At 40.4% G+C, this 20,093-nt stretch overlaps 2 protein-coding genes across 2 annotated transcripts in view; both read right to left on the bottom strand.

Annotated features, from left to right (window-relative positions):
- Positions 1–366: 366 nt before the first annotated feature.
- LOC116741310 (cytochrome P450 2C18-like) overlaps positions 367–20,093 on the bottom strand; it is a 47,403-nt gene continuing 27,676 nt past the window's right edge. The window contains 7 exon segments of the mRNA XM_032607591.1: positions 367–524; positions 699–861; positions 2,065–2,100; positions 2,103–2,138; positions 2,140–2,240; positions 5,950–6,091; positions 10,489–10,667. Of these exon segments, the coding sequence (XP_032463482.1) occupies positions 367–524; positions 699–861; positions 2,065–2,100; positions 2,103–2,138; positions 2,140–2,240; positions 5,950–6,091; positions 10,489–10,667 (815 nt within the window).
- Positions 12,251–12,898, bottom strand: LOC116741583 (non-specific lipid-transfer protein-like). Its single transcript, XM_032608380.1, has one exon. The coding sequence runs from the start codon at positions 12,869–12,871 to the stop codon at positions 12,443–12,445; it is 429 nt and encodes a 142-aa protein (XP_032464271.1). The 5' UTR covers positions 12,872–12,898; the 3' UTR covers positions 12,251–12,442.

Genomic DNA, 20,093 nt, shown 5'->3' with positions numbered 1-20,093 from the left:
CCCTGGTGAAATGCTCTGGAAGAGATAACCCACATCAATGCTACAGGAAAAACATTGTTCTCGAACTCTTTCAGGAAATGACTTTAAACTATTCTTTGTGATTTCTGAATTGAACACAAAATTCAGGATAGAGTATGATTAAAACACATTTATACCCACACTGTGTGCCCCATCATTGGTGTGCACACACAACAAGCATAGATACACAAAAGTTCCCTTGGCTGTCTGTGTTCCACATCCTCCTTCCTCCATCTGAGGGGTGACAACCATGACCCCTATGAAAGATGTGGCCACCCCTGTAATGTTTCCAAGGGCATCACTGGAGAAGAGAGCCAACTGTTAAGGTCAGAGTGACAGAGCATAGCATCACCCACTGTTGGTTTTTCTCAACCCCTCTACAAGGCAGTGCGCTTCCTCTTGAACTCGGTCCTCAATGCTCCTCTTCCCCATCCCGAAATTCCACAGGGTCATGAGGGAGAAGCACCGGGTCTCCTCCCATATTTTCCCATTGTTGAACATGATTCCTACCGGGAGGGGAAACAGAAACTAGGGGGGAGGTGCTAGGGAAGGAGGAGTGAGCTGACACTTGGCAGCCTTTCAGGTGAACCAAGCTCTGCTGGGGGCTCTTCAAATTCCTGTTTTTATCCTCTCCACCCCCACCCATTATCAATGCTGAACATGTGCAAATGCACACCTACCATGTCCCTTAGTAGCTCTTTCAAGCATTGGGACACTGCCTCTTCTAGAAAACTCCTCTCCCAGATCCATCAGAGCTTCCTTCACTGCTTCATATCCATGCAAGACCACCGTTGGCTTCATTCCAAAATACACAGTGAACACAGGGCCATAGACTTTTGAGAGCTGGGAATGGACATACATGTAATAGCAAAAGTCAATATATTGTGCCTAATGCAGAATATATTATCATCCTACTATTATGTTTTTATTCTGCCACATGTAGCCTAAAATATTTCTGAATTTATTACATAAATATTATGGTGATTGTTATAGCTACCACTGATGTGTCAGGCAATGGCCCGAGTAGTTGGTACACAGATTACAATTAATCCTCATATCAGCACCTTCAGCAGGTTTATTTGCCCCACTTATAAATAAGGAAACTGAGGTTAAGGAATTCTGTTCCATTTCCAGCATCCCAGGGCTACTATATAGAGGATTCAAATTTGAAGCTCTTCGTATTCACCCTCTGATCCTTGAGAAATGTACCGATCCTCAATGCCCACCTCTGGACCAACAGCCAGCTGACTGCTTCAGAATCACCTGTACAGCAGTCATTACAATTCTGATTCTGTAGCCCTATGATGAATACTAGAATCTATATTATAAAAAATAAATTCAAATAATTTTAATGCCCAGCCTAGTTTGAGATCTGCTGGTATTACTAACACAGAAAGAAAGCAGGCATCATACAGGCAGCGCCAGGACATGCAGCATCTCATGGAAGAAGAGTATCTTCCATCCTGCAGCATTCATAGGCTACAGACAGCAGCTCCCTGCAGAATCCAAATGAACACCATTACCATCAGTTGGACCCTGACTGATGACTACTTTCTTTTATTCACTCATGCTGGCCCTGATCCCAAGCTACTTCCTTAACATCAGGCACAATGCCCTTCTTCAGAAAAGTTCTGTTTTCATGGCCATCTGAACAAAACACACAGCTTATATAGTATATGACTTCGGGAAGAAAATTTCGAATCACAAAACACTTCACTTACCACTTACCTTCAGTGCCAAATCATAGCAAATGGCTGTGAAACAAAGAAGGGAAGAAACAGTACAAGCTTTTGACACTTTATTATTTTGATTCTACCATACAAACACCTACATGTTTCTCCACTCACAAAACACATTACTTTGCTCATCTATTTATGACAATGACAGGCCTGAAAAGGCAAGAAAAAGGTCAAAATTTACAGGAAGTAATTTACTTCACGCTGACCTGTTTTGACAGTGTGCCCATAACAGTATGTATGAGTTTCATCATTGGGATTAATTTACTTACCGTTTGCAAGACAGTGAAGAAGCATAAAACCTACTTACATTGATTAAGGATTTGCCGATGTCCTTAACATCTAATATCTAAGGATATTTCCAGGAATTGGGAGAGGAGTCGGGGCCAGGAGGGAGCTGCCCTTTCCCAGAGCTCTGTTTCCAGAGTGACAGGAGAAGCAGACAGGAGAGACAGAGCACAGCCGGATCCACAGAAACCTTCTCTTCTTACTCAGACAGCTGGGAGCCTGAAATCTAAAGCTTTTATGACAGTCCCTGCTAATTCAACTTGTGCCTCTCTGACAGAAACAGACCAATCAAGTACAGCTACTTTGCACTCCCATTCTGAGTAGACCTTGCCCCACTGATAAAAATAAACTTTTAGGGCTTCCCTGGTGGCGCAGTGGTTGAGAGTCCGCCTGCCGATGCAGGGGACGCGGGTTCGTGCCCCGGTCCGGGAAGATCCCACATGCCGCAAAGCAGCTGGGCCCGTGAGCTATGGCTGCTGAGCCTGCGCGTCCGGAGCCTGTGCTCCGCAACGGGAGAGGCCACAGCAGTGAGAGGCCCGCGTACCACCAAAAAAAAATAATAAATAAATAAACTTTTAGTCTTGTTTTCTCTGTGTCCAAGGACATTCTGGAGATTCTGGTTTAACTGTACTGGGATTGGGTCGAGGTATTGATAATTTTTTTAAAAAGGGGAGAGGGGAGTCCCACTGCGCAGGCAGGATTGAGAACCATTGAAATAAATAATTTGAGGCCGAAAAAAGGCTTATAACTCTGGATTCAAACAATGACCAGTTGGGGATTTATGACTCTGAGGCCAATCAGTGTCTTCTATGCCTTTTTTTATTTTGTGTTTTGTTTTTTTTTTAAAAAAACAAAACACAAAATAAAATGACACAGGATGGGAGAGACCACTACAATACTGATAAATGAACAAAAAATTTATATCCTGAATGTAGAAAAAATTCCTATGAATCCATCAAAAAAAAGAAAACATAAATATAGGAATAAAAAAACCCTGAACATCTTCATGACACAGGAAATCCAAATGGTCAACAAACCAAATGATCAACAAAAAATCAAAATGTACTTATTACTTTTTTCTTTGAATTTTATTTTATACAGCAGGTTCTTATTAGTTATCCATTTTATACATATTAGTGTATATATGTCAATCCCAGTCTTCCAATTCATCACACCACCACCCCACCCCTCCCCCACTTCCCCCCTTAGTGTCCATACGTTTGTTCTCTACATCTGTGTCTCAATTTCTGCCCTGCAAACCAGTTCATCTGTATCATTTTTCTAGGTTCCACATATATACGTTAATATACAATATTTGTTTTTCTCTGACTTACTTCACTCTGCATGACAGTCTCTAGATTCATCCATGTCTCTACAAATGACCCAGTTTCGTTCCTTTTTATGGCTGAGTAATATTCCATTGTATATATGTGCCACATCTTCTTTATCCATTCATCTATTGATGGACACTTAGGTTGCTTCCATGTCCTGGCTATTGTAAACAGTGCTGCAATGAACATTGGGGTGCATGTGTCTTTTTGAATTATGGTTTTCTCTGGGTATATGCCCAGTAGTGGGATTGCTGGGTCATATGGTAATTCTATTTTTAGTTTTTTAAGGAACCTCCATACTGTTCTCCATAGTGGCTGTATCCATTTACATTCCCACCAACACTGCAAGAGGGTTCCCTTTTCTCCACACCCTCTCCAGCATTTGTTCTTTGTATATTTTCTGATGATGCCCATTCTAACTGATGTGAGGTGATACTTCATGGTAGTTTTGATTTGCATTTCTCTAATAATTAGTGATGTTGAGCAGCTTTTCATGTGCTTCTTGGCCATCTGTATGTCTTCTTTGGAGAAATGTCTATTTAGGTCTTCTGCCCATTTTTTGATTGGATTTTTTTTTTAATATTGAGCTGCATGAGCTGTTTATGTATTTTAGAGATTAATCCTTTGTCCGTTGATTCGTTTGCAAATATTTTCTCCCATTCTGAAGGTTGCCTTTTCGTCTTGTCTGTAGTTTGCTTTTCAAAAGCTTTTAAGTTTCATTAAGTTCCATTTGTTTATTTTTGTTTTTATTTCCATTACTCTAGGAGGTGGATCAAAAAAGATCTTGCTGTAATTTATGTCAAATAGTGTTCTTCCTATGTTTTCTTTTCTTTTTTTTTTTTTTGCAGTACGCGGGCCTCTCACTGTTGTGGCCTCTCCCGTTGCGGAGCACAGGCTCCGGACGCGCAGGCTCAGCGGCCATGGCTCACGGGCCCAGCTGCTCCACAGCATGTGGGATCTTCCCGGACCAGGGCACGAACCGGTGTCCCCTGCATCGGCAGGTGGACTCTCAACCACTGCGCCACCAGGGAAGCCCTATGTTTTCCTCTAAGAGTTTTATAGTGTCCGGTCTTACATTTAGGTCTCTAATCCATTTTGAGTTTATTTTTGTGTATGGTGTTAGGAAGTGTTCTAATTTCATTCTTTTACATGTAGCTGTCCAGTTTTCCCAGCACCACTTATTGAAGAGACTGTCTTTTCTCCATTATATATCCTTGCCTCCTTTGTCATAGATTAGTTGACCATAGGTACGTGGGTTTATCTCTGGGCTTTCTATCCTGTTCCATTGATCTGTATTTGTTTTTGTGCCAGTACCATATTGTCTTGATTACTGTAGCTTTGTAGCATAGTCTGAAGTCAGGGAGTCTGAGTCCTCCAGCTCCGTTTTTCCCCCCAAGACTGCTTTGGCTATTCGGGGTCTTGTTGTTTCCATACAAATTTTAAGATTTTTTATTTTGTTTTTTAATGTTTATCTTGTAATGTTATACCTAACACTAGGACACTTTGTCCCTGAAAATGAAAGGTTTTTAAATATTTTAATGTACTGTATTAATATTACATTTGCCTATACATAATATAGTTAATGATGACATATTTAAGATCCTTTAAAAATCAGAATGGAATAACTATGGTTCAGACACCTAAAATGAAGCCACATACTCATTGTGGATGTGTTTAGATATGTTCCTGCATCACTGAGAACTTGAATTCCCAACTGTGTCAAACTCAAGGACTCCACCAGTCATTTTCAAAACAATATATGCTAACAGGTGCTTGCTACAATTTTGTATTTTCAAAGTTCCCCTCCCCCTTCGCAACTATGTAACCATTTCGAACCCCAACAAATTCTTGCTTACAAGCATCCTTACATATTGTCATCTACAATTCTAATTCTTGACAAAAAATTTATGTGCCCTTGTGGTTTTCTGCCTTTATAAATTTCCCCATTTTGTAGTCTGGAAGAACACAATTTAAGTGATTCTTAGATCTGTGTCTCCTGGGCTACGGTCCTAACAAACCCCAAATAAACATCGCTTGATTTCAACCAGATCTACGTTCTTGGAATTCGTGGTTAACACTAACTTAATTCAAACATCTTGAATGACCAAAGATAAAGTAATTATATAAGTAAATGTACATGACTCTTTCCTTGAAACTCCACATCTACCCCACCAAAATAAACATTGGAAGGTAGAGACTGTAATTTTGTATTTTTCAAATGAGTAAAAGGAAGATTCTGGGTAAACAGAAACATCCAGTGTCACATAGCTCATAATTAATAAAACCAGGATTTAAACTGAGATTTTCTGATGCCCACTGTGATGCACTCTCATATATACCACACCTGCCTCAAGAACGATTTTAGAAAAACAAAACCAAACCCCAAAAATGTTACTCTGAATACACACCCAACTGATTGTTCACAAAATAACAGGCTTCACAATAAATAGATGTCCCTGAACTCCAAGGAAAAAGGGTCACAGATTCTCAGCCCCAGAGTGGGCATCATTAAGTTCCAACCAATTCCAGAAAGGTGTCTTGTTCCCTAAGTACCTAAGGACATTAATTTTTATTACCTGCTGAGAAAGCCATGAAGTAGTCACACTTCTTAAAGTTGCCACTCTCATCCAGGAAGTGGACTGGGTCAAACACCTCTGGGTTGGGGAATTCTTTGTCATCATGTAGCAAAGAACTCAGCAATGTTACTATAGTCGTGCCCTGAAATGAAAGATGAAGATAAATGAATTATAAAGAGGTGGTGGAGCGGTAGAAATGTTACAAGTCATTTAGTCCCATCTTTTGATCTAGAGATGAGGAGTCCCAGGTCCAAAGAAGGGCAGTGGCAATTCCAGACAGACAGACCAAAGTAATAAACAGGGATGAGTTTAAGACCAGTGGCAGTGATGTTACTAAAGTGTCCTCCAATAGCATTTGAAGTACTGTGTACTTGGTTACTTGGGTGCTAGATCTCTGAATCCCCTTTACTTATGACAACGTTTGGACACTGCTGTCTGTATCCCACGCTTGACTCTATTTCATCATTTCAGCTTTCTTACATCTCATTTGTGGATCATAGTTTAAAATGGAAGCCTCTGAGGGCTCTTGAAAAGTCAGATGTATTTGGAATCTGTTTATAGGGCTTTTTAAAATAGAGGTCTGATCTGATCAAAAATGGCATCTGGCAAATCCATACAGAGACAGACTAGTGGTTGTCGGGGGCTATAAGGAGTGAGGAATGGGCAATGACTGCTTAACGGGTGGTGGATTTCCTTTTGCAGTGATGAAAATGTTCTGGAACTAGATAGTAGCTATGGTTGCACAACACTGTGAATGTACTAAATTTCACTGAATTGTATACTTCAAAATAGCTAAAATGGTCATTTTTATGTTATACTTATTTTACTGCAGTAAGAAAGAAAATTTTCCCAAGAGGAAAAGTGACTTCTTGGATAATATCAACAAGTACGCTAACAACCAGTGAGCATTTATCTTTGGGATGAAATTTGTTTTTCTTAATTTTAAAATGTGGGGGAACACTTTGTTATGGATGAATTCTAGATTAAAAAAACAGAGATGATAAATTAGAAAAATTCTCATTTTTCAACAATTCAAGTAAAGATCATCAATTAATGCTAAAACTGTTGAATGAATTATTTGGGAAACAGTATATTCACAAGGTCTTAAAGTACCATGCCACAGATTTTTAATTAATTATCTATGAAAACAGAACCGCAGCAATGGAGAGATATGGCAGATTTCTCCTTAATAAGTGATCACCTTAGCATCACCCATAATGGGATAAGCTGACATTATATGTCTTCAACCGAAATGTGATGCAGTGGGACATACACAATATCACCTAAGTAATTTTCTTGCCAAATACACACAACTGGAATCTAATCTCAGGAAAACAATCACATAAAGCCAGACTGAGGAACATTTAATATGACAATTGTCCTGGACTCTTCGAAATTGTCAGTGTATTAAAATGAAATAAACATAGGAAAAGGAACTGTCCTTGATAACAGGGGAGTAAAGGGGCAGATAATCAAACTAAATGCTTGTTCCTTGATTGGACACTAGATGCTCCCTCAAAAAAAGCTACACGAGATATTTTAGGATAACTGAGAAAATGTAATTATAGTATATATATATATTAGAAAAACATATTGTATAGATGATAATTCCTTTAGTGTGAATGCTTTTATTGTTATGTAGATAAAGTCCTTGTTCATTTGTTCTTAGAAGATACATACTGAAGTATTTAGGTGTTAAGTGTGATAGACAGATGACAGACAGGTAGTTACAATATAGATATATACACAATTTCATATGTATTTCATATATTATAATATTTATATCCATTGTATGTTTAAATATTATTTAAATTTTAAAATCTTTTAAATTCAAAACTGGGGGTAATTGCACCCCTTAAGTTTATCGTATTTAAGGTCTATAATTCTGTTTTTAAAATTATTGCCTTGCATATTTTAAAACAAATAATACAGGAAAATGTTACTTTAAGATTTTAAAAGCAGGTATATTTTCAGCAAATGGTGCTGGGACAAGTAGATAACCATAAAGAAAAGAAATGAGGGGCTTCCCTGGTGGCGCAGTGGTTGAGAATCTGCCTGCCAATGCAGGGGACACGGGTTCGAGCCCTGGTCTGGGAAGATCCCACATGCCGCAGAGCAACTGGACCTGTGAGCCACAATTACTGAGCCTGCGCGTCTGGAGCCTGTGCTCCGCAGCAAGAGAGGCCGCGACAGTGAGAGGCCCGCGCACCGCGATGAAGAGTGGCCCCCGCTTGCCACAACTAGAGAAAGCCCTCACACAGAAACGAAGACCCAACACAGCCATAAATAAATAAATAAAAATATTTAAAAAAAAAAAAAAGAAAAGAAATGAAATATGACCATTACTTCACTCCATAAGTAAAAATGAACTTTAAATGGATCATAGAGCTAAATATAAACGCTAAAAGTATAAAACTTGAAAAAGAAAAGCATAAATATTTGATAGCATGTGCTGGAAAATAAATATGACACAAAAGCCCAACTCATAAGAGAAATAATCGATAAACTGGACTTCATAAAAATTTTAAACTATGCTTTTTTTTTAAACTTCTGCTCCTTGAAATACATTCTTAGAAACCAAAAAAAGAAAGAAAAAGACACAAACCGGGAGTAAACATGTGCAACACTGAGACATGACAAAGGGATTGCACACGAAGTATATAAAGAATTGCAATAATTAAATAAAGGAAACTCAATAAAAAATAGGACTTTGAGCAAACACTATCAGTGAACACATACGAATGGCCAATCAACATATGAAAAGAAGCCAAATATCATTATTCACCGAGAAAATAGAAGTAAAACAAAATGAGGTATCACTACACAACCACTTCAGTGTCTAAAATTTAGAGGGTGCGGCGGCAAGTGTTGGGGCGTGGAAGTTGGTGGGCACGCAGACAGCGCACCCAGGTCCCATTCAGGGCCAGCGGCCACGTGCTTGCCCGCGACCCGGCCTCTTAGCGAGCACAATGCAAACCGTAAACAACACAACAGTGTGGGAGGAGCCTTTGCCTCTCGAGCTTTCTTTGCCTAGTCTCCGGCCTCATGACGCTTCAGGCGAAGGGCCGTCTTTCTGCCCCCAGTTCCCGCGCCGCGCGGGGGACCCGCAACTGTGCCACCGGCTCCGGAGCTGAGAGCGCTGCCAGGCTGTCGCGCCAGGATGGGGGATGAGCAAGTCGGGCGCTATACCTGGTCCAGGCAGCGCCGCCCCACCTGCCCTGCGCCCTCGGAGGGGAGGCTGGTATCACAGGTTGGACCACGTCGCACGGCGCCTCGCTGCCGCCAACCCCTAGGCACTCCCTGTGCTGCAAAAAAGCGTGTTCGGAGAGGCCACCGCTTCAGCAGTGAGGCCTGCCTCCACCCGCCGTCCGACCCTGTAGGCGCGGGATCCAAAGCTGGATTCCAGCCAGGCTGAGCCTCAGCCCGCTCGGGGACTATGGGCACCACCAGCCAGCGGAAAGGGGTGTGGCTTCACGGGGTGGCGCCAAGGTCCCAACCTTTAACCCCTCATCCCCGCCCCACCTTCCACGTGGGGCGAGTCAGACATCTGACACGCGCCTGCAAGCCCTTACACGGAAAAGCGAGAAAACCTCCAGCGTTAGCACACCGGACAATCAGTTCCACCAAAGTTAACAACGATGCTTTAAATGTTTTATTTTCTTCGCTTTAAAAATATTTACAGGGCTTCCCTGGTGGCGCAGTGGTTGAGAGTCCGCCTGCCGATGCAGAGGACACGGGTTCGTGCCCCAGTCCGGGAAGATCCCACATGCTGCGGAGCGGCTGGGCCTGTGAGCCATGGCCGCTGAGCCTGCGCGTCCGGAGCCGCAACGGGAGAGGCCACAGCAGTGAGAGGCCCGCATACCGCAAAAAAAAAAAAAAAAAAAAAAAAATATTTACAGATCTGAAATCTCTCCCCATTCGCCCCTACCCATACTCAGGACAAGAGAAACGGAAAGAGGCGTTGAGATGATTGTTCAAAGCCCCCAAGGGCCGGCTTGGCCGGCCATGTGTGCGGGTACATAAATACAGGTGTGTATGTGGGGAGAGGCGTGTACTTGGTTTGGTGTTTTTCTGATTTTTTTTCCCCTACCAGTCAATATCATTCTGGCCAAAACTCCCTTTCCCACCACCACCCAAGAACAGCCCCTCCAAAATGGTTTTCAAAACGTATTGGATTGTTTTGGGTAGAACGAGGTGATCTGGCTGGAGGAATGCCGATAAATACCAGAAACAAAACAAAAAATAGGGCAGAGGCCATAAATAAGAAATAATAAATTTAAAATAAAATAAAATTTAAGAACACTAACAACGGCAAGTGTTGGAGGGTACCTACCTCCAGCAATTGGAACTTTCATATATTGCTAGTAGGAGGGAAAAATGTCACAGCCGTATTAGAAAACAGTTTGGTGGGTTTTTTAAATAAAGTTAAACTTTAAATAAAGTTAAACATTTAACTTTAAACTCCCACTCCTCGGTATTTACCCAAAAGAAATGAAAACTTATGTCCACACAAAAACCTGTATCAAATGTTTAAAGCACCCTGGGGATGAAACAGTTTCTGAATTTAACATCACGGGTCACTGCATGGGGCAGGTTGGTGGAGATAAGGTCAATGTATCTTTGGATCTCATGCACCACAGCATCCATGTGGCTCCTGTCCTGCATGCAGGGACTCTGGTGTCTGCCAATCACACAGTCAATCTCTTTCTGGACTTTAGCTGATAAGACACAAGTGAGACTGATGGAAAAACAGGAAAATACATACCACATTTGCATACCAATTAAGAGTTACATAAAGCTCTGTGAAGGTGTTCCAACATCATTATAAACATCAGTTACAGGCCCAGAAGGACACCTAGACATACAGAATGAGTTGCCATAATATAGGTACAAATGACTTTCATACAAGCTAGGCTTTGAGATATATCTGTGCACACCTATATATTAGCATACAGGATCATTAATACAAATAGAAATTATGAAATGCTTCAAATATAAATATTACATTTTTTTTTGAGGAAGAGCTATTTTAATTTTCTATTAAACATTCTTCCAAAAACATTATTTTACCCCACATCTTACCGAGTTATTAGAAATAACATTAGCATGAGAAAAACTAGCAAGGTAATAATAGGGAAAACACATCACATGCCAAAGTCTGATATGAAATTTACCTTTAAAAAAAAAAAGGAATAAAAAGTAGTATTCCTTTAAATTGAATTTAAGAAACTAGGAAGGGGCTTCCCTGGTGGCGCAGTGGTTGAGAGTCCGCCTGCCGATGCAGGGGACGCGGGTTCGTGCCCCGGTCCGGAAGGATCCCACATGCTGCGGAGCAGCTGGGCCCGTGAGCCGTGTCCGCTGGGCCTGCGCGTCCGGAGCCTGTGCTCCGCAGCGGGAGAGGCCGCAGCGGTAAGAGGCCCGCGTACCGCAAAAAAAAAAACAAAAAACAAAACTAGGAAGGTAAATTAAATGTGCCTTGTTCAACTAAACATATGAAAAGGGAAAATTATAACAAAGGAAGGAGAGTTTTACAAATTTAATTAAATTAATACGAGATTATAATTTGAAAACTGTTTATCTCAAAGCAAACTTTATTTGTTCAATTATTTTTAACAACAGTGTTTTATGATTCTAATACATTGATTTTTTTCCAAGAAGGAAACTCACTTAAAAATATTTTTGTTTTAAAAAATAGGCCTTTTTTCAGCTATATATTTTTTCTCCCCAGCCTTGATCATATTTCTTTGATTTGGGAAGAAAATACTGTTTTGATGGCATGAAATGCAAAACTGTAAAGATTTTTTTAAAAAAACATCCCAGTACAGAATTTTATAAATTATCAGTGGAAAACAGATTAAGGTCATTAAGTGCACAACACTAATTACTGGCCAGCTACTGGTATTGTTTCTTCCCTAGTTCTCCCAAGGAAAACTTAAATTGAGTCTTCAGCAGAATAATCCTCAAATATCCTTTTTTTTTTTTTTTTTTTTTTTGGGGTACACGGGCCTCTCAGTGCTGCAGCCTCTCCCTTTGCGGAGCACAGGCTCCGGACGCGCAGGCTCAGCGGCCATGGCTCACGGGCCCAGCCGCTCCGCGGCATGTGGGATCTTCCCGGACCGGGGCACGAACCCGTGTCCTCTGCATCAGCAGGCGGACTCTCAACCACTGAGCCACCAGGGAAGCCCCTCAGATATACTTTATAAGCAAAATGAGAGCTTTTGTTTACACAGTTTTTGGATTTTGCTATTCCTAATTTTATGCTACCCCAAACCATAATTACCATATTAACTTTTTAATGCACAGTTGTACGCAGTAGTATACCATCAGGTTCTAGTCACCCAGAGCTTAGGAAAAACAGGATCGGTCACACCCATTTAAAAACAAATACGCTATCTGCCAATGTGTAGTTTCAATCTAAGCTCTGACAATGAAATATATGGACATATATCTATACATCTCATCTTGATTTTCAAAGTTAAGCAAAGAGAGTTCTTCACAGCTTAGCTTTGCCTGGCTGAAGATGATTTTGTAACTTCATAGCCAGACCCATGTTGCCAGTGATTTTCAATTTACCTCGAAAGAAGGCCGACTGAGGATTCATTTTACCAGTCATCAAAGCCAGTAAGTCGGAGTCAGCCATTGCAATTGTGTAGTCGCCCTTCTTATCTGAGTTAGGGAGCCCTGATCCTTTGCCATTCTTCACATCCACCACCCAGGTGGCTTCTTTAGCTCCAGGGCCATCCTTCACCTTGAAGGCAAAAATACCACCGATTTTCTTCACACACTGCTCCCCTTCCTCTTCAAGCTTCTTCTCAGTCTCCTTAAAGACAAGATTTGCCTTAAATCCATCAACTGCAGAGCTGGTTGGAGCAGCCTCAATTTGATGAGTTCTCAAAGAACCAGCAGCTTCAGGAAAACCCATCTTGTACAGCGTGACCACTACTGCTCCTCCGATGCCCAAATTATGCTGCAGAGCAACCTTTGCACCAGGAACTTGCCTTTTTCCGGCTTCCTAAATATTACATTATGAACTCAAGAAATTACTGTCCTCGCAGAAAGAAAAAACAGGAATCAAGTATTAATTTCACTTTAAAAATCAAATTCTGTAACTGATGTATATGTATGTATGGTTTGTGTGACTGTACACGTGTTGTGTATTTATTTGCAACTTTGAATGCTATCTTTTTTTTTTTTTTTTTTTCTTTTTCTACGGTATGTGGGCCTCTCACTGTTGTGGCCTCTCCCGTTGCGGAGCACAGGCTCCGGATGCGCAGGCTCAGCGGCCATGGCTCACGGGCCCAGCCGCTCCGCAGCATGTGGGATCTTCCCGGACCGGGGCACGAACCCGCGTCCCCTGCATCGGCAGGCGGGCTCTCAACCACTGCGCCACCAGGGAAGCCCTGAATGCTATCTTCTTTAATCCTCATACTCCTCCCAAAGGTGGCCACTTTGAAGCATTCTAGCAGTTTCTTCTGAAATTTAAATTTCATATTTCTAAATAATTACTAGGGCTTCCCTGGTAGCGCAGTGGTTAAAGAATCCGCCTGCCAATGCAGGGGACACAGGTTTGAGCCCTGGTCCGGGAAGATCCCACATGCCGTGGAGCAACTAAGCCCGTGCGCCACAACTACTGAGCCTGCACTCTAGAGCCTGCGAGCCACAACTACTGAGCCCGCATGCCTAGAGCCCATGTTCTGCAACAAGAGAAGCCACCGCAATGAGAAGCCCTCACACCGCGATGAAGAGTAGCCCCCACTTGCCACAACTAGAGAAAGCCTGCACACAGCAATGAAGACTCAATGCAGCCAAAAATAAAAAAATAAATAAAATAAATTTATTTTAAAAATTACTACTTTTATTTCCTGAGTTATCCATTTTTAGACAATGTATAATGACTTTCTGGTAAGTGAGATGAGGGCTTACATCTCAACCACCACCCCATACAAAATAAGTACCCACAAACAGATACATACATACACATACACACACACACACACACACACACACACACACACACACACGCACAACTTCCCCTCACTCAATTTTCTGCAATATATTTATATCAATTTTTTATTATATCACTATTCATTGTTTATATCATTATGACTATGTAAATACTGTACAAGTAAGACAACTATGATTATGTTGACTCTTTTGTACATTCTTGGTCTTTTAACACGTATTTCAATTCCTAATTTTTAGATGCCAATTTAGAATTATTGCAAATGCTCAGGCAGATGTTTCAAACTCTTAGTAATTAATTTTCTAATTACTGAGAAGCCTCAATTTATCATTTCTCTTTTGTTCTTGGTGTCTCCTCTCCCAACTGCTTTATCCACCTAGTCCATTTTGAAATAGATGTTTTCTAAACCTTGTAACCAGCACCCTCTATGAAACCTCCATTTTCCTACATGAGATCTCCTGACTCTTCAGGAATAACTCTCATTTGTAATTAATTTATCATCATTTCAATGGGGTTCTGACCTAGAAAAACATAATTTGCTTAAAGATAATTTTTTTTTTAAATTGTTCATAAAAGTTAAACCTATTGCCCTGAAAGGAAATTCTTACGGCAAACACCATTTTTCTGGACTCAGACTTCTGGAATAATAAAATTCCTTTTGAAGTGTGACATAAGTACAAAAAAAGAAAATTACAGGCCAATATTCCTGATGAACATAGATGCAAAAATTCTCAACACAATGCTAGCAAACTGAATACAAGAGCACATTAGAAGGATCACACACCGGGCTTCCCTGGTGGCGCAGTGGTTAAGAGTCCGCCTGCCAATGCAGGGGACACGGGTTCGAGCCCTGGTCCGGGAAGATCCCACATGCCGTGGAGAAACTAAGCCATATGCCACGACTACTGAGCCTGCGCTCTAGAGCTGGCGAGCCACAGCTGCTGGGCCCGTGAGCCACAACCGCTGAAGCCCACGTGCCTGGAGTCTGTGCTCCGCAGCAAGAGAGGCCACTGCAGTGAGAGGCCCGCGCACCACAATGAAGAGTAGCCCCTGCTCGCCTCAACTTGAGAGAGCCCGCGCACAGCAGCGAAGACCCAACAGAGCCAAAAATAAATAAATAAATAAAATGAATTTTAAAAAAAATTAAAAAAAAAAGAAGGATCACACACCATGATTAAGCCAGATTTATCCTTGAGATATATGGATGGTTCAAAATATGCAAAACAATAAATATGATGTACCACATTAATAGAATAAAGGATAAAAATCATACTGTCATCTCAATAGATGGAGAAAAAACATTAGACAAAATTTAACATCCTTTCATGATAAAAACTCCTCCCAACAAATTATGTATAGAAGGAATGTATCTCAACAAAATAAAGGAATGTCTCTCAACATATATGACAAGCCCAGGGCTAACATACTCAACGGTGAGGGGAGTGACATCAGCATTACAGCAGTGTGAGACACTCCCTTTGTCCCCACCTTCAATCTACAACCAGTTCAACGTCCATAACTCAACAAAGGGAACTCTGCCCAACACATGAGGATGCCAGAGAATTCCACACATCTCTACATTTAAAGGTGGGTGGATTGGAACACATAGAGGAGGCAGAATGGAGGGAACAGGTGAGGCAATGCCTGAGATCCTGGCACCCAGTCATGGCATCTAAGCCCACAGCCCCAGAGAATCCAGGAGTAGCGGTGGGGGGGGGGGGGGCATTGCACACAATTCTGACCTCCCAGTCACAACAGCACCCACAGCCACAGGGAACTGAGAAGTGGCAGCAGGACCTGTGACTCTGTCCCTTCAGCTGTGGAAGCACCTGCAACTCTGGACCCCCACCCTCCCACCCACAGCAGCAGCACCCATGAACCTGAAAACCCCTAATGCAGCAGAGGTGACCATAGCTCCAACTGCCCTCCAACTCCCACCCTCCCCCCTCGGCAGTGAAGCCCACAGCACAGACGACCCTGGGCAAGGTGCCTGCCTTTCTGGTGCCCCAGGCGGCAATGCCAGCAATAGCAGTGACACCAGCAACAGCAAGGCACCAGTGACAATGAGGGCACCGAACAACACCTCTGGCAAAGGCAGTGGGGTGGAAAGTGCCAATTCTCAAATATAGCCAGAGGCAGTTGAAGTAAGAGAAACCAAAAACCTGTGTTATAGTGTCATCTACTGAAAACAAACAAAAAGGCCTCCAATTACAAGCCTGTTGAATTGTTAGAAACAAGTTTAAAAGAAAGACAAAGCACCTTTACCTAACGAAGAAAGGTGTTTGCTACTTCAAATGCACCAATAGAAGAACAACTCATCAAGCACCATCGTAACAATGGCATAAAAATTCTCCAGAAGCCAAACTGAAAATTACAGAATATTGAGATCTAATTGATAGACAATTCAAGAGAGCTGTCGTGAAGAAACTCAAATTCAACATGATACAGCAAAACTCAGGCAGTTCAATGAGCTAAGGAATGAAGTTAATGAATAGAAAGAAGACCTTACCAAAGAGACTGAAACATTAAAAAAAAAAATCTGGAGCTGAAGCATGCAATAAATGAGATGAAGAACACATTATAAAGCAGGCGTCCCCAGCCCCTGGGCCACCTGTTAGGAATTGGGCCGCACAACAGGAAGTGAGTGGTGGGCCAGTGAGCGAAGCTTCGTCTGCCAATCCCCATCGCTCCCCATCACTCACATGACTGCCTGAACCATCACCCACTGCCCCCGTTCGTGGAAAAACTGTCTTCCACGAAACCCGTCCCTGATGCGAAAAAGGTTGGGGACCGCTGTTATAAAGCATTGGAAATAGGGCATCCCATGGAAGAGAGAATTAGGGAGCCCGAAGATAGAAATCTAGACATGATTCTGGTTGAAGAGGAGAGAGAAATAGGGTGTTAAAAAAAAATTGAAGAAATTCTAAAAGAACTATTGGAATCCATTAGGAAGGACAACATAAGGATAATGGGTATCCCACAGGAGAAGAGAGGGAGAAGGGAACAAAGAGTTCATTTAAAGAAATAATAACTGAGAACTTCCTAAACCTGGGAAAGGAACTGGATATATAAGTGTGTGAAGCTAAGAGAACACCTAATTACCTCAATGCAAAAAGACCTTCTCCAAGACACATTATATTAAAACTGCCAAAATTCAATGACAAAGAAATCCCCATATGCTGTTGGTGGAAATGTAAACTGGTTCAGCCACTATGGAAAAGAGTATGGAGATTTCTAATGAAATTAAGAATAGAACTACTATAGGATCCAGCTATTTCATTTCTGGGTATTTATACAAAAAATATGAAAACACTTATTTAAAAAGATATATGCACCGCTATGTTCACTGCAGCATTAAAATAGCCAAGATATGGAAACAACCTATGTGGCCATAAACAGATGAATGGATAAAGATGATGTGGTATATATATAATGCAATACTACTCAGTGAAAGAAAGAGAGAGAGAGAGAGAGATAAAGAAAGAAAGGAAGGAAGGAAGGAAGGAAGGAAGGAAGGAGGGAAGGAGGGAAGGAGGGAAGGAGGGAAGGAGGGAAGGAGGGAGGGAGGGAGGGAGGGAGGGAGAAAGGAAGGAAAGAAAGAAATCTTGCCATTTGCAACATGGGTAGACCTTGAGGGTATTTGCTAAGTGAAATGAGCCAGAGAAAGACAAATACTGTATGCTTCCATTCACATGTGGAATATACAAACAAACAAACAAAACAAAAACAAAAACATAGATACACAGAACGGAGTAGTGGTTACCAGAAGGGAAGCAGAGTGAAGGGAGGGCAAGATGGGTAAAGGGGGTCAACTGTACAGTGAACGGATGGAAACTAAACTTTTGGTGGTGAGCACACTGCAGTGTATACAAAATGTGATGTTGTACACATGGAACATATATAATGTTATAAACCAATGTTACCTCAGTAAAGCATTTAATTTTAAAATAAATAAATAAGTAAAGGGAAGAGTGGATGGTTAACCAAAAAAAAGGTAAAATGCTATAAGCTATTCTTTTTTTTTAAGAGGTAAAATATATTAGCTGTATAATAGTATTTATTTAAAACCATTTATAATTTTTAATGAATATTGGAGACCAAATGAAATGTATAGCATGATGTTTTTAATCCAGTGTGAGTGGGAAACAAATAGTACATGAAATTATGACCCCACCATTTTGTTCCTGCTCTTTTGAGCCAGAACCTTTTAACTCTCAGTTTATTAAGGAATATTTTAACCCAATTATACCAACATTGATGGATTTTTATCAAAAGGTGTTTTCTGATATTATTCCAATTAAGCAAATATAATTCTTTCATTAATATTACTATAAGCTATTCTTGTAAGATCAGGAACCAGAAAAGGATGCCTACTCTCCCCACTTTTATTTAACATAGTACTAGAAGTCCTAGCCAAAGCATTAGACAAGAAAAATAAAGGCATGCATTTTGTAAAGGAAGAAGTTAAATTGTCTCTATTTACAATGATAGGATCTTACATATAGAAAATCCTAAAGACTACACCAAAAACTGTTAGAACTAATAAACAAATTCAGTAAAATAGCAAGATACAACTCAGTGTATAGAAATCAGTTATGTTTCTATATACTAACAATGAACTATCTGAGAGAGAAATGATAAAAATAATCCACTTATAAAACCATCAAAAAGAATAGAACACTTAGTAATAAATCTGACCAAAGAGCTGAAAGATCTGTACATCAGAAACTATAAAACACTGATTAAAAAGAATTGAAGAGAACACAAATAAAAAGATATCCTGCAGTCATGGATTAGAAGAATGAATATTCTCTAAATGTCCACATTACCTAAAGCAATCTACTGATTCAATGTAATTCTAATAACATTTTCACAGAAATAGAAAAAGGAATCTTAAAATTCATATGGAACCACAAAAAAACCTTGAACAAACCAAACAATCTTGAGAAAGAAAAACAAAGCTGGAGGCACCAAAACTTCTGATTTTGAACTATATTACAAAGATACAGTAATAAAAACAGTAGAATACTGGCATAAAAACAGACACATAGATCAATGGAATATAATGAATACAGCAGAAATACAGATGGTCCCCAACTTATGACAGTACCATTTACAGTTTTTTCCACTTTACAATGGTAGAAAAGCCATATGCATTGAGTAGAAACTGTACTTGGAATTTCGAATTTTGGTCCTTTCTTAGACTAGTAATACGCAGTATGATACTCTCTCATAATGCTGGGCGGCAGCAGCAAGCCACAGCTCCTGGTCAGCCATGCAATCATGCGGATAAACAACCAATACATTTACAACCACATTCTGTACCCATACAATGATTCTGTTTCTCACTTTCAGTACAGTATTCAATAAATTACATGAGATATTCAATGTTTATAATAAAATAAACTTTGTGGCAGGTGATTTTGCCCAACTATAGACTAATGTATGTGTTCTGAGCATGTTTAAGGTAGGCTGAACTAAACTATGCTATTTAGTAGGTTAGATGTATTAAGCACATTTTTGACATATAACATTTTCAACTTAAAATGGGTTCACTGGGATGTAACCCCATTGTAAGTTGAGAAAGATCTGTAAATCCAGGTATCTACAGTCACTCTCTTTGACAGGGGTGCCAAGAATACACAGTGGGAAAATGATAGTCTCTTCAATAAGTGGTGCTGGGAAAACTGGATATTCACATAAAAAAGAATATAATTTGATCCTTATCTTACACCATTCATAAAAATTAATTCAAAATGGTTTAAAGACTTAAATGTAAGACCTCAAATCATAAAGCTCCTAGTAAAAAACATAGGGGAAAAGTTCCTTGACATGGTCTTGGCAATAATTTTTGATATGACACCAAAAAACACACAGGCAATAAAAGCAAAAATAAACAAGTAAGACTACATCAGTATAAAAAAGCTTCTACGCAGGAAAAGGAACAACCAACAAAATGAAAAGGCAACCTACAGAATGGGAGAAAATATTTGTGAAATACATCTGACAAGGTGTTAATATCCAAATTATATAAGGAACTCAAACAACTCAATAGCTAATAATAATAACAGTAATAATAACCCAATTAAAATGGGTAAAAGACCTGAATAAACATTTTTCCAAAGAAGATGTACAAATGGCCAACAGGTATACGAAAAGGTACTCGACATCAGGGAAATGA

The sequence above is a fragment of the Phocoena sinus genome, chromosome 16 (assembly GCF_008692025.1).
Source record: "Phocoena sinus isolate mPhoSin1 chromosome 16, mPhoSin1.pri, whole genome shotgun sequence".
In the NCBI taxonomy this organism is placed as follows: Eukaryota; Metazoa; Chordata; class Mammalia; order Artiodactyla; family Phocoenidae; genus Phocoena; species Phocoena sinus.
This window is presented reverse-complemented; position numbering and strand designations above follow the sequence as displayed.

Excerpts from the sequence above, each read along its gene's own strand:
- LOC116741583 (XM_032608380.1), bottom strand. The coding sequence starts at position 12,871 with ATGGGTTTTCCTGAAGCTGCTGGTTCTTTGAGAACTCATCAAATTGAG.